Raw genomic sequence first — 17,401 nt, 5'->3', positions numbered from 1 at the left:
AAAGTTTGCATGTCTGCCTTCTGCTTGTGTTTTTTCTAAAAACTACATGTACGTAGTAATTGTTTTTTTTTTGTCATAAAGGTTTGTAAAAGCAAAAATAAAACTGTTGTTTTGGTTTTTACATGGAAAAATAGGGCACAAAGTGTGACTTTTGGGATAGTCCGACACGCATTATTTGTTTTTACATTGATTCCTATGGGAAACGTTGCTTCTACTTACAAACGTTTCTACTTACAAACTCGACCGCGGAACCAATTAAGTTTGTAAGTACATATACACATACACACATATACATATCGAAGTGATACAACAGCACAATGCAGATTGTCCACTGTAAAAGTACAATATTATCACCACAGCATCCAGGCATCTGTTTCCAAAAAAGGCTTTTCAGCGCTTTTTTGCATGTCTTAGTTGTGTTACATCAGCAAGGATGGTCCAGACAGATAACGTATCTCTTTGCTAGGACAGAGGCAGGTCTGCTGGTAAATCTTTAACTCATGTGACTATCAGAGGAGGGGTATAAAATGGAGAAAATTCTGATGTTCTGTCCGCATCAAAGAGGACGTTTAAAGGTGAGAAATACTTTTGTCACATATAATGCAGTGAACTAATCTCAAGACTCTGGGTGAATTGTTCTCTGAATGAAACTTTTTGGTTAAAACTGTCCTACTTTTTACTTTTTGTCACCCTATCATTCAGTTTTCCATTTTTCCCTACACCTAAAAAGCAATGTTTTGGATGTAACACTTTAGATCAGGGGTCAGCATTCATTCACCATACATGATTCAAATAATCTGATAATCAGCAAGGTCTGCAGAAACTGCGTAACAATCCTGATCATTTGAAGAAAAGGAAATAGGTTGTATGTAAATGACATATCCAACCAAACCCATACCATCATATGTTGTATACAATAATAATATGTTTGCTTCTCTGTTGAGCTTGGCTCTAACTTGCCTTTTTTCAATTGTTCTGGACAGGCTGTAAAGATGCATGGTTTCTTTGCAATCTGCTCTCTCGCGGCACTGCTGCTGGCTACATGTCAGGCTGCCCCCCACCACCACAAAGATGACATGAGTTGCCACGTGCTGTCCCCCCCGAATGCCGATTTTGGCTTTGCCTTTTACAAAACCCTAAGAGCCAAAATGGGCGATACGGAGAACATTTTCTTCTCTCCACTGGGCATCTCCACCGCCCTGTCTCTATTGTCCACAGGGGCAAAAGGTGAAACCCACAAACAGCTCTTTTCCACCCTGGGCTACAGTGGCCAAGAGCAGGACAAGATCAACCAAGCGTACAAGCATCTTTTCCATATGCTCGGCCACAATCAAGAGTACCAGCACCTGGATGTCAGCAATGCGGTCGCAATCGACGACGGCTTCAATCCCCAGGACACCTTCATGAAAAACGCCAAGGAATTCTATTCTGCTGAGGTCCTCAAGGTTGACTTTGCCAAAACAGAAGAGGCTGCGGCTACAATTAACGCTTACATAGCCAACCAAACCCATAACGTGATTAAAGACCATGTGAAGGATTTGAGTCAAGACCTAGCTATGATGCTGGTCAACACAGTCTACTTCAAAGGTACGAGACTGAAACGACAGAGCATGTCAGAGAATCTTTAAAAACTTGAATATCTGCTTACAGGAGAGTGGGAAAGAATCTTCAACAAATCATTTACACGGAAGGCTGACTTCCAAGTGGACGAGAAAACCAAAGTGGAAGTGGACATGATGATGAGGACGGGTCGCTACGACATGTATGAAGACGACGTCAATGGCACCACCATCCTCATGTTGCCATACAAGAGCAACACCTCTATGATGATCGTGCTGCCCCATGAGGGAAAGATGAAGGATGTGGAGGGCTTCATCAACAAGGAATACATTAAGCACTGGCACGATTCTGTTTATAGACAGTAAGAATGAAAACTCGTTTATCCAAACACACATTTTTAGTTTGCAAGGAGTAAATCATTTATTTATCTTCTAGATATGGTGCATTGACGATTGCACTGATATAATTTTTATGTTTCAGATCTGTGGACGTATTCCTGCCCAAATTTTCCATTTCTTCTAAAGCCGCAATCGACACCGTATTGAAAGAAATGGGAATAACCGATGCCTTTGGAAACACCGCCGATTTCTCCGGCATTTCTGATATGCCACTTAAGCTATCTAAGGTAGAATTCACATAACACGGTGATACTTAGTAGAAAATAACTGTTTAAAACTTTGACTTCTTCCTCCACAGGCATCCCACGAAGCTGTTCTGAACGTTGACGAAAAAGGAACCGAGGCAGTATCCGTCACCACTTTGGAGGTTATGCCAATGAGTATGCCTATGACGATTAAAATGGATAGACCCTTCTTGGTCTTGATCGTGGAGGATTCTACCCGCAGCATACTTTTCATGGGCAAGATCTCTAACCCCACAGCCAAGTAAATAGAGAGTTCTGTAAATTTAACTTTTTTGTAACCTCATAAAATCCTGTCTTGTCCTATGACCTTTGGTCAAGTGAAGAGAACTACAATCACTAGATCCAAGATACTGGATTACAAAAATGTGTCTTTCAGTCTTGCCAGAAGGTCATCAAGTTACCAGAACCGAGTCTAATTGTCTGAACACACTGACTAAAAACAAATGAGCCAAATTTTGTTGGTGCTGTGTGAGCATTGTTCAGCTTGACGAAATAAAGATGTTGAACAATTATGTTTAATTTTGTGGTGCTTTTTCAACTTAGACAAGAAATACTACACTCACGCGTATTTCATCGGTCTTTCTTTCCTTCTTTTTTCTTTCCTTCTTTCTTTCTAGGACAGAATGGATGGAGCTGTTTTAAGAAGGATATGATTAAAAAGAAGGGGGGGTACCCCCAGGGAGGCAATTATTTAATGGCTTGCTTAAATAACATCCTGTTTTACTTAGGACATGTCTCCAAATGGAGCGGTTCTGTGAATGTCGTCTCTTTTTCAATCGCTCTGATATCTTTGCCATGGTACTACCACTCCAACGTAATTACAGTAACAGAAATTTAATTTGCCTGGAAATGTGAAGAATTTAGTAGTCCGATTTCTTATGACAGTTTTAGAGCATTATGAGGATTTTCTAGTTGTGCTGATTCAAACATTTTTAGATCATCAGGTGGACAATCGAGAGAAATGGCCAGTTATGTACGTGTCCTTGTGGTATACATCTACATGCGATTGTGTCAACAATGTAGAGTTCATGACCTCTGGGAAGTCGTGCAGACTGCAGTACAATATATTGAGCCTTCTATAGTATAGTTAATGTTATTGTGCTGGAGCAGAACGGAATGAGACGAGACTGATGGCAGGAACAATGAGACGGACATACTGGAGCAACAATAATATTTATAAAAGCATGTGAAGAGTCCTTGAGCCCAAATACGACTCCGGGTAGACATTATAGATGAGAAAATGTTCTCAATTACCCTACTGGGTAGTCAACAAGGGAGAAATTCAAGGTAACTTAAATTGGATTCCGACATGCAATGAAGCTTTTGCAGTATGGTTTGGTTCATGCCATACTCATTTTTGCGCCGACCTGGAGAACATACTGAAAAGATATTGACACTAATACTGCAGGCGGTCCTGAGTAGCCTGGCATGTTTCATGTGGTGAGGCTCAAAATCTCTGGCAGGGCTGGTTAAACACGGCTTGTAAAAATATCAATACGCTTCAACAGATGTGCATATTAGATGTGCATACACATGGTCGAACAACATCTGAAATCCATTTCCCCCACATATTTATCACTTCTGATTTGGCACTTGTGCTAAATCCGACAATCTGACAAGCCCATTTGCTGTTTAGTCACTCAAGAAGCAACAACGTGGTCCAAAAGTTAGGAAACAATGTAGAGGGCTCAATTAATGGGGCAGCCACTTCATAATCTTCACAGATATTTTTCAGGGTGCAAATCTTGCTTTTTTTCAGTCCAATCTACCTATTTAGTATGCATTCATTCTAAGCCATCCATCCATCCATCCATCCATCCATCCATCCATCCATCCATCCATCCATCCATCCATCCATCCATCCATCCATCCATCCATCCATCCATCCATCCATCCATCCATCCATCCATCCATCCATCCATCCATCCATCCATCCATCCATCCATCTCGCGCTCCCTCCTGCCCTCACTCGTGAACAAGACCTCAAGATACTTGAACTCCTCCACGTGGGGCAGGATCTCATCCCCGATCCGGAGAGGGCATTCCACACTTTTCCGACTGAGGACCATGGACTCGGATTTGGAGGTGCTGACCCTCATCCCGACCGCTTCACTCTCGGCTGCGAACCGCTCCAGTGAGAGGTGGAGATCACAGCCTGAATAAGCCAACCGTCCCCAAACCGGACCCCATCAATGCCCTGGCTGCGCCTAGAAATTCTGTCCATAAAAGTTATGAACAGAATCAGTGACAAAGGACAGCCTTGGCGGAGTCCAATCCTCACTGGGAACGAATCCAACTTACTGCCGGAAATGCGGACCAAACTCTGGCATCGGTGATACAGGGACCAAACCGCCCTTATCAGTTGGCTCGGGACCCCGTACTCCCGAAGTACCCTCCACAGAACCTCCCGAGTTACACTTCTCCAATTCCACAAAACACATGTGGACTGGTTGGGCGAGCTCCCATGCACCCTTGAGGATTTCATTATACTACTACTACTACTACTACTACTACTACTACTACTACTACTACTAATAATTATTATTATTATTATTATTAGTAGTAGTAGTAATAATAGTCGTGGTATTATCATTATTATCATTATTATCATTAAGGTTATCATTATATTATTATTATTATTATTATTATTATTATTATTATTATTATATCACTACTGTGGTTATTATTGCAAGTGTGTATTTCATTCTCATCTGATTGTATATAGAATATTTAATATTCATAATATATCAGTTCTTGCTTCTATTCTATTTTGCCTGGAAAGAAGATGATCAGGGGCAATGACAGACACATTTGTCCATATTAAGACAAAGTATCATTATTTTGGAGTGGCTATTTAAAATGCTTACGTATTGTTGCTATGTAAGGCCTACACAATGATATTTAGCCAGTTGGCTAAAATGATGAATCGAGAACAGTCTGATGACTAACAAAGCTTATCCATCACAAATATACAAATGTCAGACTGCAAATGAGTTAATCAGTCTTTCCGCATGACACATTTATTACCATCAGTCAATTAAACTTGTCGAGGTCCCCAAAGGTCTATCGTATTTATACTGCATTCTGTTGACTTGTTTTAAAACTCTGATGCATGCTTTGCAACCCTAATGTGAAGAGCAAATTCCACTTCGTATCTTTTTCTACAATTACGTTAATTACTCCCACAGCATCAATGTGAACAATATTTTACTTTTTTTATCAGACATATCAGGATTACAATTACCCGGAGGAAATTAAAATTGCAAATAATTAACTCCTATTTTGTCTTCGGCAAGAATTGAAGATCGCTTTCATGTCAGATGAGGAGTTGTGCTGTTAGAACTACGCACACGCTAGTTTTACTCTGATCCTTAAGATCTTTTTTTTTTCCCAGCACATTTCTGCTACATAATCAGCTTTTGAGACAACAGCAAGAATCTCTAATCTGTTTATAAATGAGTGTACAATAACGGCAATTGGTCTCAGTGATCCAGTTTAAGATGTGTAAATTAACCCCAAGAATACAATGAGTGCGGCAAACAGCTGCTTTTCGCTTTTTGTTGTGTTATTCTCAACCTGGATTACATAATTTGTCTTTGATTTATTTGATTTTCCTTCTCATTTTTCCTGAGTGAGTCGAGACGATAGAACTGAGCAATGTACAAATAAGATGATGATGAGATACAGAAAAATGACTGAGCAACAAAGTTTTCCTCTGGGTTAACTCATACTGTAGTGCAGTGAACCATTGAATATGGAAATAAGTTTGCCAGAAAAAAAGTATATTTTTTGCTATATTATGAAAATGAACAAAACATGACTCACTCTCATTATAACTATAAGCAGGAGGAAAAAATGCAAAGGCATTTTGTGATCTGGCTGCAGGGTAAATACTGTAGATGGAAAATCTGTTGTGTCATTTTAATTAAAAAAATTAAAAAAATATATATATATTAAAATATAAATTCTAAAAACTAAAGCAGCAAATGTATCATTGCATAATATTTTTGCATCTTTGTGTTTTTGTGAAAAAGGATGCACAGTATATTCTCTACTTGTTGTTCAGTCTACTTACCAGGAATATTCCACTACCATCTGATATGTTTCCCAAAAATATTTTTCTCACAATTGCAGTTTTATAAATCACAAACACCTGGGAAAAAAAAATCTATAAATCTTCACAAAAAAATAAAATCATAGCATTTCCTGCACAAAGCCTGCATTTCAAGTCATTTTGATCCTAGTAGTTCAGGTTTCACATTCTATCCTGTGATGCTGATCTTAGCAAAGGTTTCGTCTTTGCTTCCTCTGATAAAACCAAGTAATGTCTCTGCCACGTCTGACACGATCAAGATCAAAGTCTTGAAAGCATCACGAGGAAACATCTCAAGATGGTTTTGTCGTTTATTCAATCGAAAATTATTTGCGAAATTCTGTTGGTCATTTAATTTTACACAATAGTCCAATTTAATTGGGGGTTGAAATTTAGTATTAAAGAATGCCAATAACCTAATGGCTGTCAGCTGCAAATGACTCCTTGTCCTTTGACCTTGTCAACAGAGGAGTTTTTACACAATCAGCACACATACACTTTGTCTCCTCTCCTGCCACCCCCACACTCCGATTCCAATAGAGGACACGATGGACAAATGTTTATATGGGAAACCTGCGTGGGCAGCACTTTAAGAGTAACTTATATACTGTACTGTTGGGACAATATTTCTATTTTTTATTCTATTTAAAACACTAATAACTATGAGGCTTTTGGTCCCACTGTTCAAATCTTAACTGACTTGTAATTAAACGCAGGGGTGAGAAAAAACAAAACAAAACGTATATTGTGGTATATTCAAGTAAGTAAGTAAATCAATTGGAACCAAAAGATTTTTTTCTTCTGTGAAGTTGCACTTTAAAAAAAAAAACTTCCATTATTATTTGTGAATGGTTTTAAGGATGTCAAAACATGAACTGTATTGTTTTTTACTATCACAGAAGCAGTGGAAACAAAGATACAATTTTTAGAATTGTGGACGAAGACAGATTTACACAATGACCATTTATTAACTCCAGCAAGGACTCGGAGTCGAATGTGGACAGGTTTCCGAGATGAGGTCCGCAGCTGCAAAGAGGCAAAGCGTACAAAGCAGGAGTCTGAGCGAGGAGGATCAGAGAGTGCATGAATTTGAGCTGGATGTGACTGACTCGAAGAGAGTGTAAGTCGATATGGCGGCTTGATGGAGTTCAAGACTGGCTTAAGGCAGAAGAAGATCATGAAGATGATTACTTGCAGCTGGTTGCCTGAACTGACCGACCTGACCCAAAATCCTGACCATTTAATTATCACCAATTTTTACCAACAAATTGATTCATATATTTTCTTTCGGTCCAACTTTTACTTTTGAGGAATTTTTTCACTTCTGCAATTATTTGCCTTTATGCCATCTTCCTTTGTTAATAAAATAGGAATCATTTCCAGGCATGAGTGTGACACTGTGCCATATGTCTTAGTTCAAAGTAGTTGTATCAGTTCAGTTAGACTAACAAATCAGTACTATCCACCCACCCACACCGGTACCACCTCTCTCTTGAAAGCGGAACAAACTCACCGCCATCTTGGAGCCGCCGCCGCCGCCGCACAAAGATGCGTTCATTAGTCTTTCTAGTGTTCTCCATCTTCTGAAGATCCACTCAGATCTCTCGCCTTTACTTTTTACTCCATCTTCAAGAAGATCAAATACGTGGCACGCATGGAAATGAAGACATGATGTGACAAATTGTAAAGTCCGCATGCATAATTGATTTCTCTGCCAGGGCCGAGGGCGTGTTGTCGTAGTTATTTCAGTCTGTTGCCGTGCAGGAGATTGAAGCGGTGAAGTGATCATCATTCTATTCTCACTCTTTGTTTGTTAAACATGGTGACCACCTGAAACCCGGTCGCTATTTATTTGATTTTTTTATAATATGGCTGCCTTAACTCTGGTACTTATAAAAAATAATTAAAAAAACTTCATTCTTATAAAACTTATTACACACTTGCATTAAGATAAAGTTAGAATTCAGCAATGCAGTCGTATGTATATATTCTCCTTTCAAGTGGAAAAATTGTTAATGCTGCCGGAAGGGTTATTGATTTTCTTGCACATTATCCTCTCCAGTGCTCATGGAGCTACACAGAAATAAGTCGATATTAGTCAAAAACGCACTCTCTGCACTCAGGTCTTTTTTTTTTTTTTTTTTTGATGAGCTCAGCAATCTGAGTATGACAGCTGGATGTCAGACTTCAATATAACCCTCTGAGGCAATTGCATTTGGGTGGATAAAAAGGTTAACCTCAATTTCACCCATTATCCGAAGGAGGAGGACCTCAGACATTCTGACGCATCTCCTTAGCTAAGTGACATCTTATTGTATCATGAATTGAACCCCTAATGAAGAGGATGGCAGGGAATAAGAATCAGAATGGAATTGTGCTTGCTTGCTCAGCTCGCTGTATTGCATGGGCTCCCATCGGTGCTATAATAGTGATGGATGAAGAAACAGTCCAATTTAGTCAAACTAACAGCGGCATTGCAAACTGCTACGGCACTGCGGACTACTTGATCACACTATTTGAGCAAATGGAAGAGGAAAGTGTTGAAAATAAGAGCTTTGTTACAGCTGCATCCGTTGTGAAATACGCAATATAAATAAAGTAGTATCGTATAAAACAGCAAGTAAATAGCATTAAAACGCCGTCTCGGCATTACCTCATGCATATACTGTCCACTAAGACCTCTAATGAAAATTTACAGTTTGGCTCTCCATAAGGGCCTTGACATAATGTGTTCAAAAAAGAGCATTAGAAGAGAAGAATGCACACTGGTCAACCAAGCATGCTGATATTCAAAGCAGAAAAATACTTTTTTCCAACTTAACACTTGTTGATGAAGTAAGTGGTTTATTGCTGTATGGGAAGTATAAAAGTTATTTGTGGCCCAAGGCTTTATTTCGTCCCTGCTGCCCGTCACAGGCGTTGCTAAAAGCACTGAATGTTTCCTACGCACGTCCGAAAATGTCACCTGTGACCCCTGAATGACCCAGGATAGATATGAATCCAGGAGGTTGCTAAAGGTTTGCTTGACACAAATTCTTACATCAACACAAGGATTCTGAGTGACAGAATGCTCTGACGGTCATTTGGAATTGTCGAACCGTATAGTTACGATGGTACGCATCGTAACTGGAATCGGTCTGAAAATCATGAAAATCCTTTTAAATTTTTTTTTTATACATGAACTGAAACAGATTAATTTCTGTGTTATTAATTTTTTTAATGCAAAAAATAATAGTCTGTGACTATTTTTATGCAAATAAATGGAATTTATAGACAAATAATCAATTTAAACTTCTCTTTAAAGTGACTTCAGGAGTCCAAGCAAGGCAATCATTTCGCTTAAAAATCTGTAAAAACAGTATTTATGTATTTATAATTGTTTTTTTCTTTGAGCGTTCTTTGTGTTACTGAATTTTCTATATGCAAAGTAAAAACTATTGTGATTCGTTTTGCATAGTAGTAATAAAAAAAGAAACTATATCAAATGCATATGTATATTTGCATGCACATGGGTGTGCATATATTCGTATTATTTCTGTCTGAATAAAAGTGATTGGTTCATACATGACAAGTTTTTGCTAATTCATGAACATGCTACAATCATCTGCTCATTCAGCAGGATCCACATGTACCCAGTAGGTGACACTGTGGTGTTACAGGAGCATTTCTGGACCAAAAACACCTTGTCATTGTTCCCCCAGTGCTTCATTCATTTTGAGTTTATAATTTGGACTAATCTGAAGCACAGCCGTGCCTCTGTTTATTGGTCTACTTTAAACATCAAAGTCAAATGAGCCGAATGGCTAGAAGGTCATGGAAAAGCTACTATCGTCTGTTCCCATCTATTTGCTGCCGGCTTCTCCACAAACTCATCCAGGGAAGCAGACACCAAAGGCGATATATATAGGAGGGTGGGAAAAAAAAGGGATGAACAAGCATCACTATAGTCAGATAGATAGCTCTTAACAACAGACACCTAAAATCCATCCCCATTTGTGTTTAAATGGGAGAAATTAAAAGGCCAAATAAGTGTTTGGACTAGAAGTGTCTTTTTAAAACAAATACAAAACAGATTTTACTTTTTTTTTTCTTTTGCCATTGTTGCGTATTATGAGTGATGTCTGATGTTGAGCCAGGAAAAACAAAGATGTAGAGTATAGAGTTGGTTCTTTATTGGCAAGATCTTGGGTTGCTTAATAGCGGCCAATACACGAGGCACGGCAGCAGATGAAACAACAGCTTCCATCTCCAGGTCAGTTTGTTTTATACTGTTCGAAAAGGTGGGAAATTTTCACATGACCATTTGGTATCTGTGAGTGTGGAGTGTGAGTATGTTTGCTTATTCTGATTGAGAAGTTATGTTTATATAAACTAATGAAAAGAATTGCACACCTATCAACATTAAAACATATATGACATTGTCTAACCTAATAGAATATGTACACATTTCTGTTGCTCTCTCGTCACCATTCAGACTCACCCAAAACTGGCTTCCTTTACATGGTGCAGAATACAAACTCTATGGTTCCTGTCTAGAACGCCACTACGACGCATCGACCCAAAATGCTGAGTGTCTCCGTCTAACCTCGTTAAAAGTGAATCAAAGCCGTAAAAAGGAGACGCAGCAGAAGATGGGCTGACATTAGGAGGCTGATCTTGCATCGAAGATCTACAATAAAACACACACACGCGCATTTATATAAACGTATATGTCCATGCACATATAATATACATATACGTATATGTACTCGCACATATACATATAACTATAGTTAGCCCGTCCGCCTTACAGAGTGGAGGTTGTAGGTTCAAAGTCGCCTGGGATAGGCTCTGGCACGTGGAGGGGAAAGCGGTTCAGGAAATAAATAAATTAAATGGACAAAAAAATAAATAGATAGAAATATGCATACAACTATATAAAATGTATACATATGTACATATACACATGTACTCATACTCATTTTTACACATATACATATTCTCATACATACATTTACTCATATGTACATATATACAAATACATTCATAAACATGTATACATATCAAAACTGGGCTATGTGCTTGTATGTAACCATATTAGTGACCCCTGATGGAGAGTAAATCCATCCGATATTCTTCATATTGAGGCCTATGTATTAGGCTCCATAAAGAAAAGTCAGCAAACTGTTTGGATGCACGGTCATATTTTGATTGTCTCGTCTTAGTCTCATTACCATAACTGTCACAGACAGTCCGAAGCACATCACTCACTAACCGTGTTAACCTTTCATGTCTCGGAACCTCACGCAAAACACACAAATGTTGCAAGTGAGTAGCGATGGCTGTTGCCTGGAGGATTGTTTTTTTTTCTTGAACGCGTTCTTTGATGCTCTGACCCTAAAATCTGAGCATGTCTTTGCTGTTGACAAATGGGATCAGACATGTGTTATGACAGAAAAAAGACTCATGCTGGAGGATTGATTGTCTCACTACCTCTGCGTTTTTGTATCACAAGCAATCAGTAGTGAGACATGGAGCTGCATTAAACTGCATGACCTAAACAGGAACAACACTGCTCAGCTCGAGTTGTTGCTACACGATTTGACTTTTATTTCTTTACAATATTCAGTTCTAATGTGAATGTCATTGTGAATAAATCACATCGAAAGTGTAGCAAAATGCTCCCGGCTTGGTTCACACACACACGCAGCTCCACAACTCAGTCTGATAAAGCCTGGGTGTATTTACCGAGTTATGTAAATTACCTGCAAGGGTGCTCAAAACAAAAATAACATTAGGTGGTATTTGATAAAAACAAAAAAAGAACATTAGGGGAACAACAGAATGAGAGCAATAAGGTAAACAAGGAAAGGAGTTGAAGATGATGGCACGAATGTAGACAATTTTCATTCACTGAGTTTTACATTACTTGTCCTCACTGCCGTGACTGCCGATAATCCGTGACGCCTAAGGCAAGGTACACACAACAAGTTATTATATTTAATAAAAACTAACAAAATAAAATTGATAACATTTTCATAAACAAACTAAACATGTAGAAGTGAAGATTTTGCCTACAGTAGTTGGATGCTAAAGTCAAAATGTGGATGAGACATGAAGAATGCTATGCTGAATGTTGGATTGATACAGTAAATTTTTTGGGGAGATTCAGACGTATGGTATGGGTTCGCATTTCCCTCACTGTAAAAATGAGGTTTGTCATCATTGGAGGCAGCGCAGAAAGATATCGAGATGAGATTTTTGCAACCGGAGGCAATCACGTATTTCCACAGTAGGGGACGAAATTCCAATCTCCATGAAGATAACACTTGACCCGACAGAGCAAGGTTATCAGAGGTTCCATAATTTGGGACCAGAAAGGTTCGTATGTCACCAGACCTTAGCCCAGATGAACACTTGGCTGGCTTGCGACTCGTGCTGGTTGAAGAATGGGATGGAATCCCACAGCAGTTCCTGACCAAAGGTTTTGGCATAATTTGGCTTGTTCCTTCCAAACATGACACAAATGCAAATGAACAAACTATCCAAAGCCAAAAAGCACCGTCACAGCAATGAAATAATCCACCAACCGTGAATGTCCTTTTGTGCTGTTTTAACAGTTTTACCAAGTGTGAGCAACTCAACTGTCAATCAGCACAAGCAAGCAATAAATAAAAATTCACACCTATATGTTAGCAACTGGTAAGAAGATAAACTAACACAATGTGTTCTGTGACATATGTATGAATATTCATGTATTCATGTTCTGTTGACTTGGCATCAAGTCAACAGAACATGAATACACATTTGTATTGCCACATGAGCAAAATGAACAAAAGTGCCGAAAGTGAGATGATTTAGTAATTATCGACTTCAGAACCAAGTTCATTTATGAATTATATTTCATCTGTCATCCATCTATTTGGAGTAGCCAAAGCCCCTCCGTCCAAACTGTGATGCCAGTGACTCACTGCCTTTGTCCGTGCTGCCAAAATTTTAAATTCTAAAAAGACGCTGCAAGTTTCCTTAGTTCATTTCCCAGGTGTTGGAGCTTCCGGGAATCTGTGGCACGTCCTGCCTTTTTGTCCTACCTTACTTTCACGTTGACTTTCACATCACTTGCACAAAAGCTGGTGCCTCGGGCTCACTTGGAATCTAGCCAATGATGCCCCTCAGAAACCGGTGAGAAGAGGTTAGACCACAGCCATTTTTACTGGCTGTGGTCTCCTCTCTTGTGGCTGAAAATATTCCTCAAAGATACAATTCACAATTGTAGGAAGCTTGTACAAGTGTACTGTTGTGTCCTGAGGCCCACAAGTACTTCTTAAAGTGAAAAAGTTAAAATAAAATAAAAAAAAGAATGGTTTATTCATTGCTCTTGAGCTCCAGAGGTGTCAAATCCAGGTCCACAAAGTAGAAACCCGGCCACAGTTTGGCTTTAACCACAGGTCCTTCTAGTTAATCGCCAAGTAAACGAGGTGGGGAGGTCGTTTACCTGCCGGCCTGGTTGATTGGAACCACCTATGGTTAACCTGTGACAAGGTTTTCACTTTAGATTTGACACCTAGTTGAGCTCCCCATCTCAGTTCTATCCATCCAGCTGTCCATCCATTTTATATATTGCTTATAAATTCAGGCGCTGGAGCCTATTCTCGCTGAATTTGGAGTAAACCCGACCACAGAAAACAGTTTATCAGTGTTTTCTGAAGAAGTACAAAAATATATCCTGAGATATCCTTGGCCACCCAATAAAAGGAAAAACTCCTAGCTATGTCAGTCGTCTGAAGAAAAAGTTTGATATCACAATGAGTTTAAGAGGAAGAGGGACCCTCCCATCTGTGGTCTCTTCTCAAGGTTTCTCACTTCCCCTAGTCGGAGATTTGAGTTTTTCCTTGCCCTCATGGGAGTTTAAGATCAGGGGATGGCTGAGAATATTGTCATTTGTCTTGAGAGACTGATGTAACAAAGTCAAATTCCTTGTTTGGCACGCTCAAGCATGGCGAATAAATTCTTCTTGAATCTTGAATCATGACCTAGAATGCTTCTCTTCTGTTATTGAAACGCTGCTTAATGATATTTTCTGAACAAGCAACCTTCTTACTAAGCTAGGATGACCAGAAGTCCTCTTTTGCCCCGGACATGTCCTACTTTTCAGCCCCAAAAATATGTCAGAGGGGAATTTCAAAAATTGTCCGGGATTTTGTTTGACTGCCTCACATGTACAGTACATTGTAAATAGAATTGCCACTCTGTTCTATTTCACTCTATTCCAGGTTTCTCTGTAATTGTTCGCAAATAATAATAACTTTTTTCTTTTTTACTATATAAATGTTATTGTACATATGTTTTTGCTAGTGTAAATATGTTCTTGCTGTTGTACATATGTTGTTGTTGTTGTACATACGTTGTTTTGTGTTATTCACCAATAAATGCAATTGATATACAGACACCGTTATTTAACCTCGAGTACTCCCCCCCCCTTTTCTCGAAATTATGAGAAGGTGTCCTCTTTTTCAGCAACCCAAATCTGGTCACCCTAACTAAGCTTCATTGCATTTTTTGTTGTTTAAACCTTAAAAATCTCTCACAGAGTGTCCACCAGCCCCACTGTTTAATTGGCACACTTCTACCCCATCCAAAATTTAGTTGGAAGCTAAGCTGAGCTTGCCTGCATTACACTGGGCATCCCTTTTACACCAAATATTACAAACAACCTTGATGCACATCCCCCCCTGCTATAAAATAGAGCAGAATTCACGACTGTGGTGGGTCGCATGATATTGCTACGGGATGGCAGAGTGGAGCATCGCTGCCTTGTGTCCTTGTTAAAGGGCCTCACTGCGGTTTATGTGTCTGCTGGCACGGTGAACTGTGGCCTTGGGATTTATAACGGAACTATCGTAAAACCCGTGTTTATAAATGTTAATACTTGTGATTTATATTAAAATGTCATCTATATGTCGTGGTTGAAAGGTGTGCTAATGAGGGGTTGACGGCAACAGAGGAAGTAGTGGATGAATCGTGATGTCAGATTCCTGCGTTCTGATGATTTTCTTTTCACCTTCAAGTTCAATGACGGCTTATTAGTTTTGGACAGTGAGGCTTGTGCTGCGTTTCAAGGTTTAGCGTTGGGTAAAGCTCAGAAAAAGAGACGTACAAATAACGTATGCATCAGGGCTCACACCCACCTTTCTCGACTTGGAAGTGAGATGTGAGCCGATTTGTACCACATAATCACATTTCTTTCCTGCTGAGGTAAATCTGACTCTTATCCACTTACTCTGGATGAGTCTGATATTCTTTAATCACTGCATGTGAACATGAATCTGTTTGCAATAATGATGTTTTTGAGTCCCATAGTTGTTGAAGACGTGATGGCACATAAAATATTTCAATTATTTATAGTTTTGTAGGCTAGGAAGGAAAACATGTTCGAGACTTATTATTTCTATGGATGTCTCAGAAAAGATTTTAATTTCTGATTTCTCAGAATTGAACTGAAAGTGACTCAAAGTTCATTATACCCCGGACAAAAAAAAAATCCACAGTTCTGATTTTCTTAGGTCGTCATTCACATTTTCCACACTTGCATCATCCTCATCAAAATATCTTTCATAGAATACTAAAACTGGATTGAGTCAAATTATAGTCAGTCTGAGGCTGATTGCAGACACAACTGAAATGATAAATAATTGTAATTTTTAAGTGGCGTGAAAAGAGTAAATGAGAGAACAGGAAGTAGTCACCAACAAATTGCAGTGGGGAAAAAAAAGAATAGATTTGAAAATAGACCAACTTCTATTCATTTCAATTGTTTGACTGCCTTTTTAAATTCACACCAGTAGAGGTGCAGTATTCTCATATAAACACACATTTAAGCTTTTCTCTGATACATATCTTTACGTTTAAATAGTGTGGAGGCGAGGTCAAACTGATCACTCGCATGTCAACGCATTTGAACAGAAAGTGTGAAGTGCTTAATGTCCACTTGTTTTTAGGACAGTCTAAATCGAGCCTTTGTGAGCCTCCTCCATAACACGTTTTTAACTGTGTATGTGTTACTTTGCTCCAGGCTGGTGCTGAGACAAATGATTTATGGAATTTGTGTCAGCACACTTGAAAACTCACGACACAACCGCTTACACCCTCCATAGGGACTCCTTATATTGTTGCCACAGGTGTAGTTCTGTTGCCAATTAAATTTCATTTACATTATTAAACATTCTTTAACTAAGCTATGATGCGGTCGCTTGAAAAATACAGTAATCCCTTGTTTATTGCGGATAATTGGTTCCAAAAACCGCCCGCGATAAGTGAAATCCGCAAAGTAAGGTCACCAACAAGAAGTACTGGGCAGGTTAAGATACTAATTCGCGATCGTGCTAACACGCAAAAACGGACTCCTAAAGGAATGTAAACCAACATTTGGAGCAATACTAGATTGTCCTAAAGGTTAGACACGTTTCCTCAATTTAGAAGTTGTAATTTGACTTTTCAATGTTTTTTTAATTTGGAAAAAGAATTCACCATGTAGTGAAGCCGCGATAAACGAAACGCGAAATAGCGAGGGATCACTGTATTGGCAAAATGGGCTTTTTAAAATGGGATGACTCATAAATATAAGGTAAGGCTGAACTGTGATCAAATACCATCAACATCCCCAAAACGTATTTGTGCCAAGCAATCATAATCAATAGCGAGGGATTACTGTATTGGCAAAGTGGTTTTTTTTTTTTAAATGGGATGAATCATAAATAAAAGGTAAGGCTGAACTGTGATCAAATGCCATCAACATCCCCAAAACGTATTTGTGCCAAGCAATCATATTGTTGAGCAGTCAGAAGCCTTCAAATCCCTTGCCCAGAACAGATAAAATAAGGCCAATCTATATCATGAAAAGCAAACGTACCACCTGCCTGCGTCCGTGCTGTTGTCATGGTAACCGTGACCAAGGACACACCAAACTGCTTTGCACAGAAATAGCAGAAAAAACAATTCAGCATCAGCTACCTAATTAAAATCCAAACCAACAAACAAAGTGAAAATGAAAAGGGTCACTTGAAGGTGTTCTTTTATTTTTATTTTATTTTACGCAATGCTGCGGGAAGCATGAATTGCATTAAAAC

The 17,401-nt window shown here is 39.0% G+C and overlaps 1 protein-coding gene across 1 annotated transcript; it reads left to right on the top strand.

The window, feature by feature from the left end:
* The first annotated feature begins 491 nt into the window (after positions 1-491).
* Positions 492-2,722, top strand: LOC147042621 (alpha-1-antitrypsin homolog). Its single transcript, XM_085937527.1, has 5 exons — positions 492-575; positions 984-1,587; positions 1,651-1,921; positions 2,041-2,185; positions 2,257-2,722. The coding sequence occupies exons 1-5, from the start codon at positions 528-530 to the stop codon at positions 2,446-2,448; spliced, it is 1,260 nt and encodes a 419-aa protein (XP_085793653.1). The 5' UTR covers positions 492-527; the 3' UTR covers positions 2,449-2,722.
* Positions 2,723-17,401: the final 14,679 nt, after the last annotated feature.

This window comes from Syngnathus leptorhynchus, chromosome 18, assembly GCF_054491065.1.
Source record: "Syngnathus leptorhynchus isolate UIUO chromosome 18, UIUO_Slep, whole genome shotgun sequence".
Classification (NCBI taxonomy): Eukaryota; Metazoa; Chordata; class Actinopteri; order Syngnathiformes; family Syngnathidae; genus Syngnathus; species Syngnathus leptorhynchus.
This window is presented reverse-complemented; position numbering and strand designations above follow the sequence as displayed.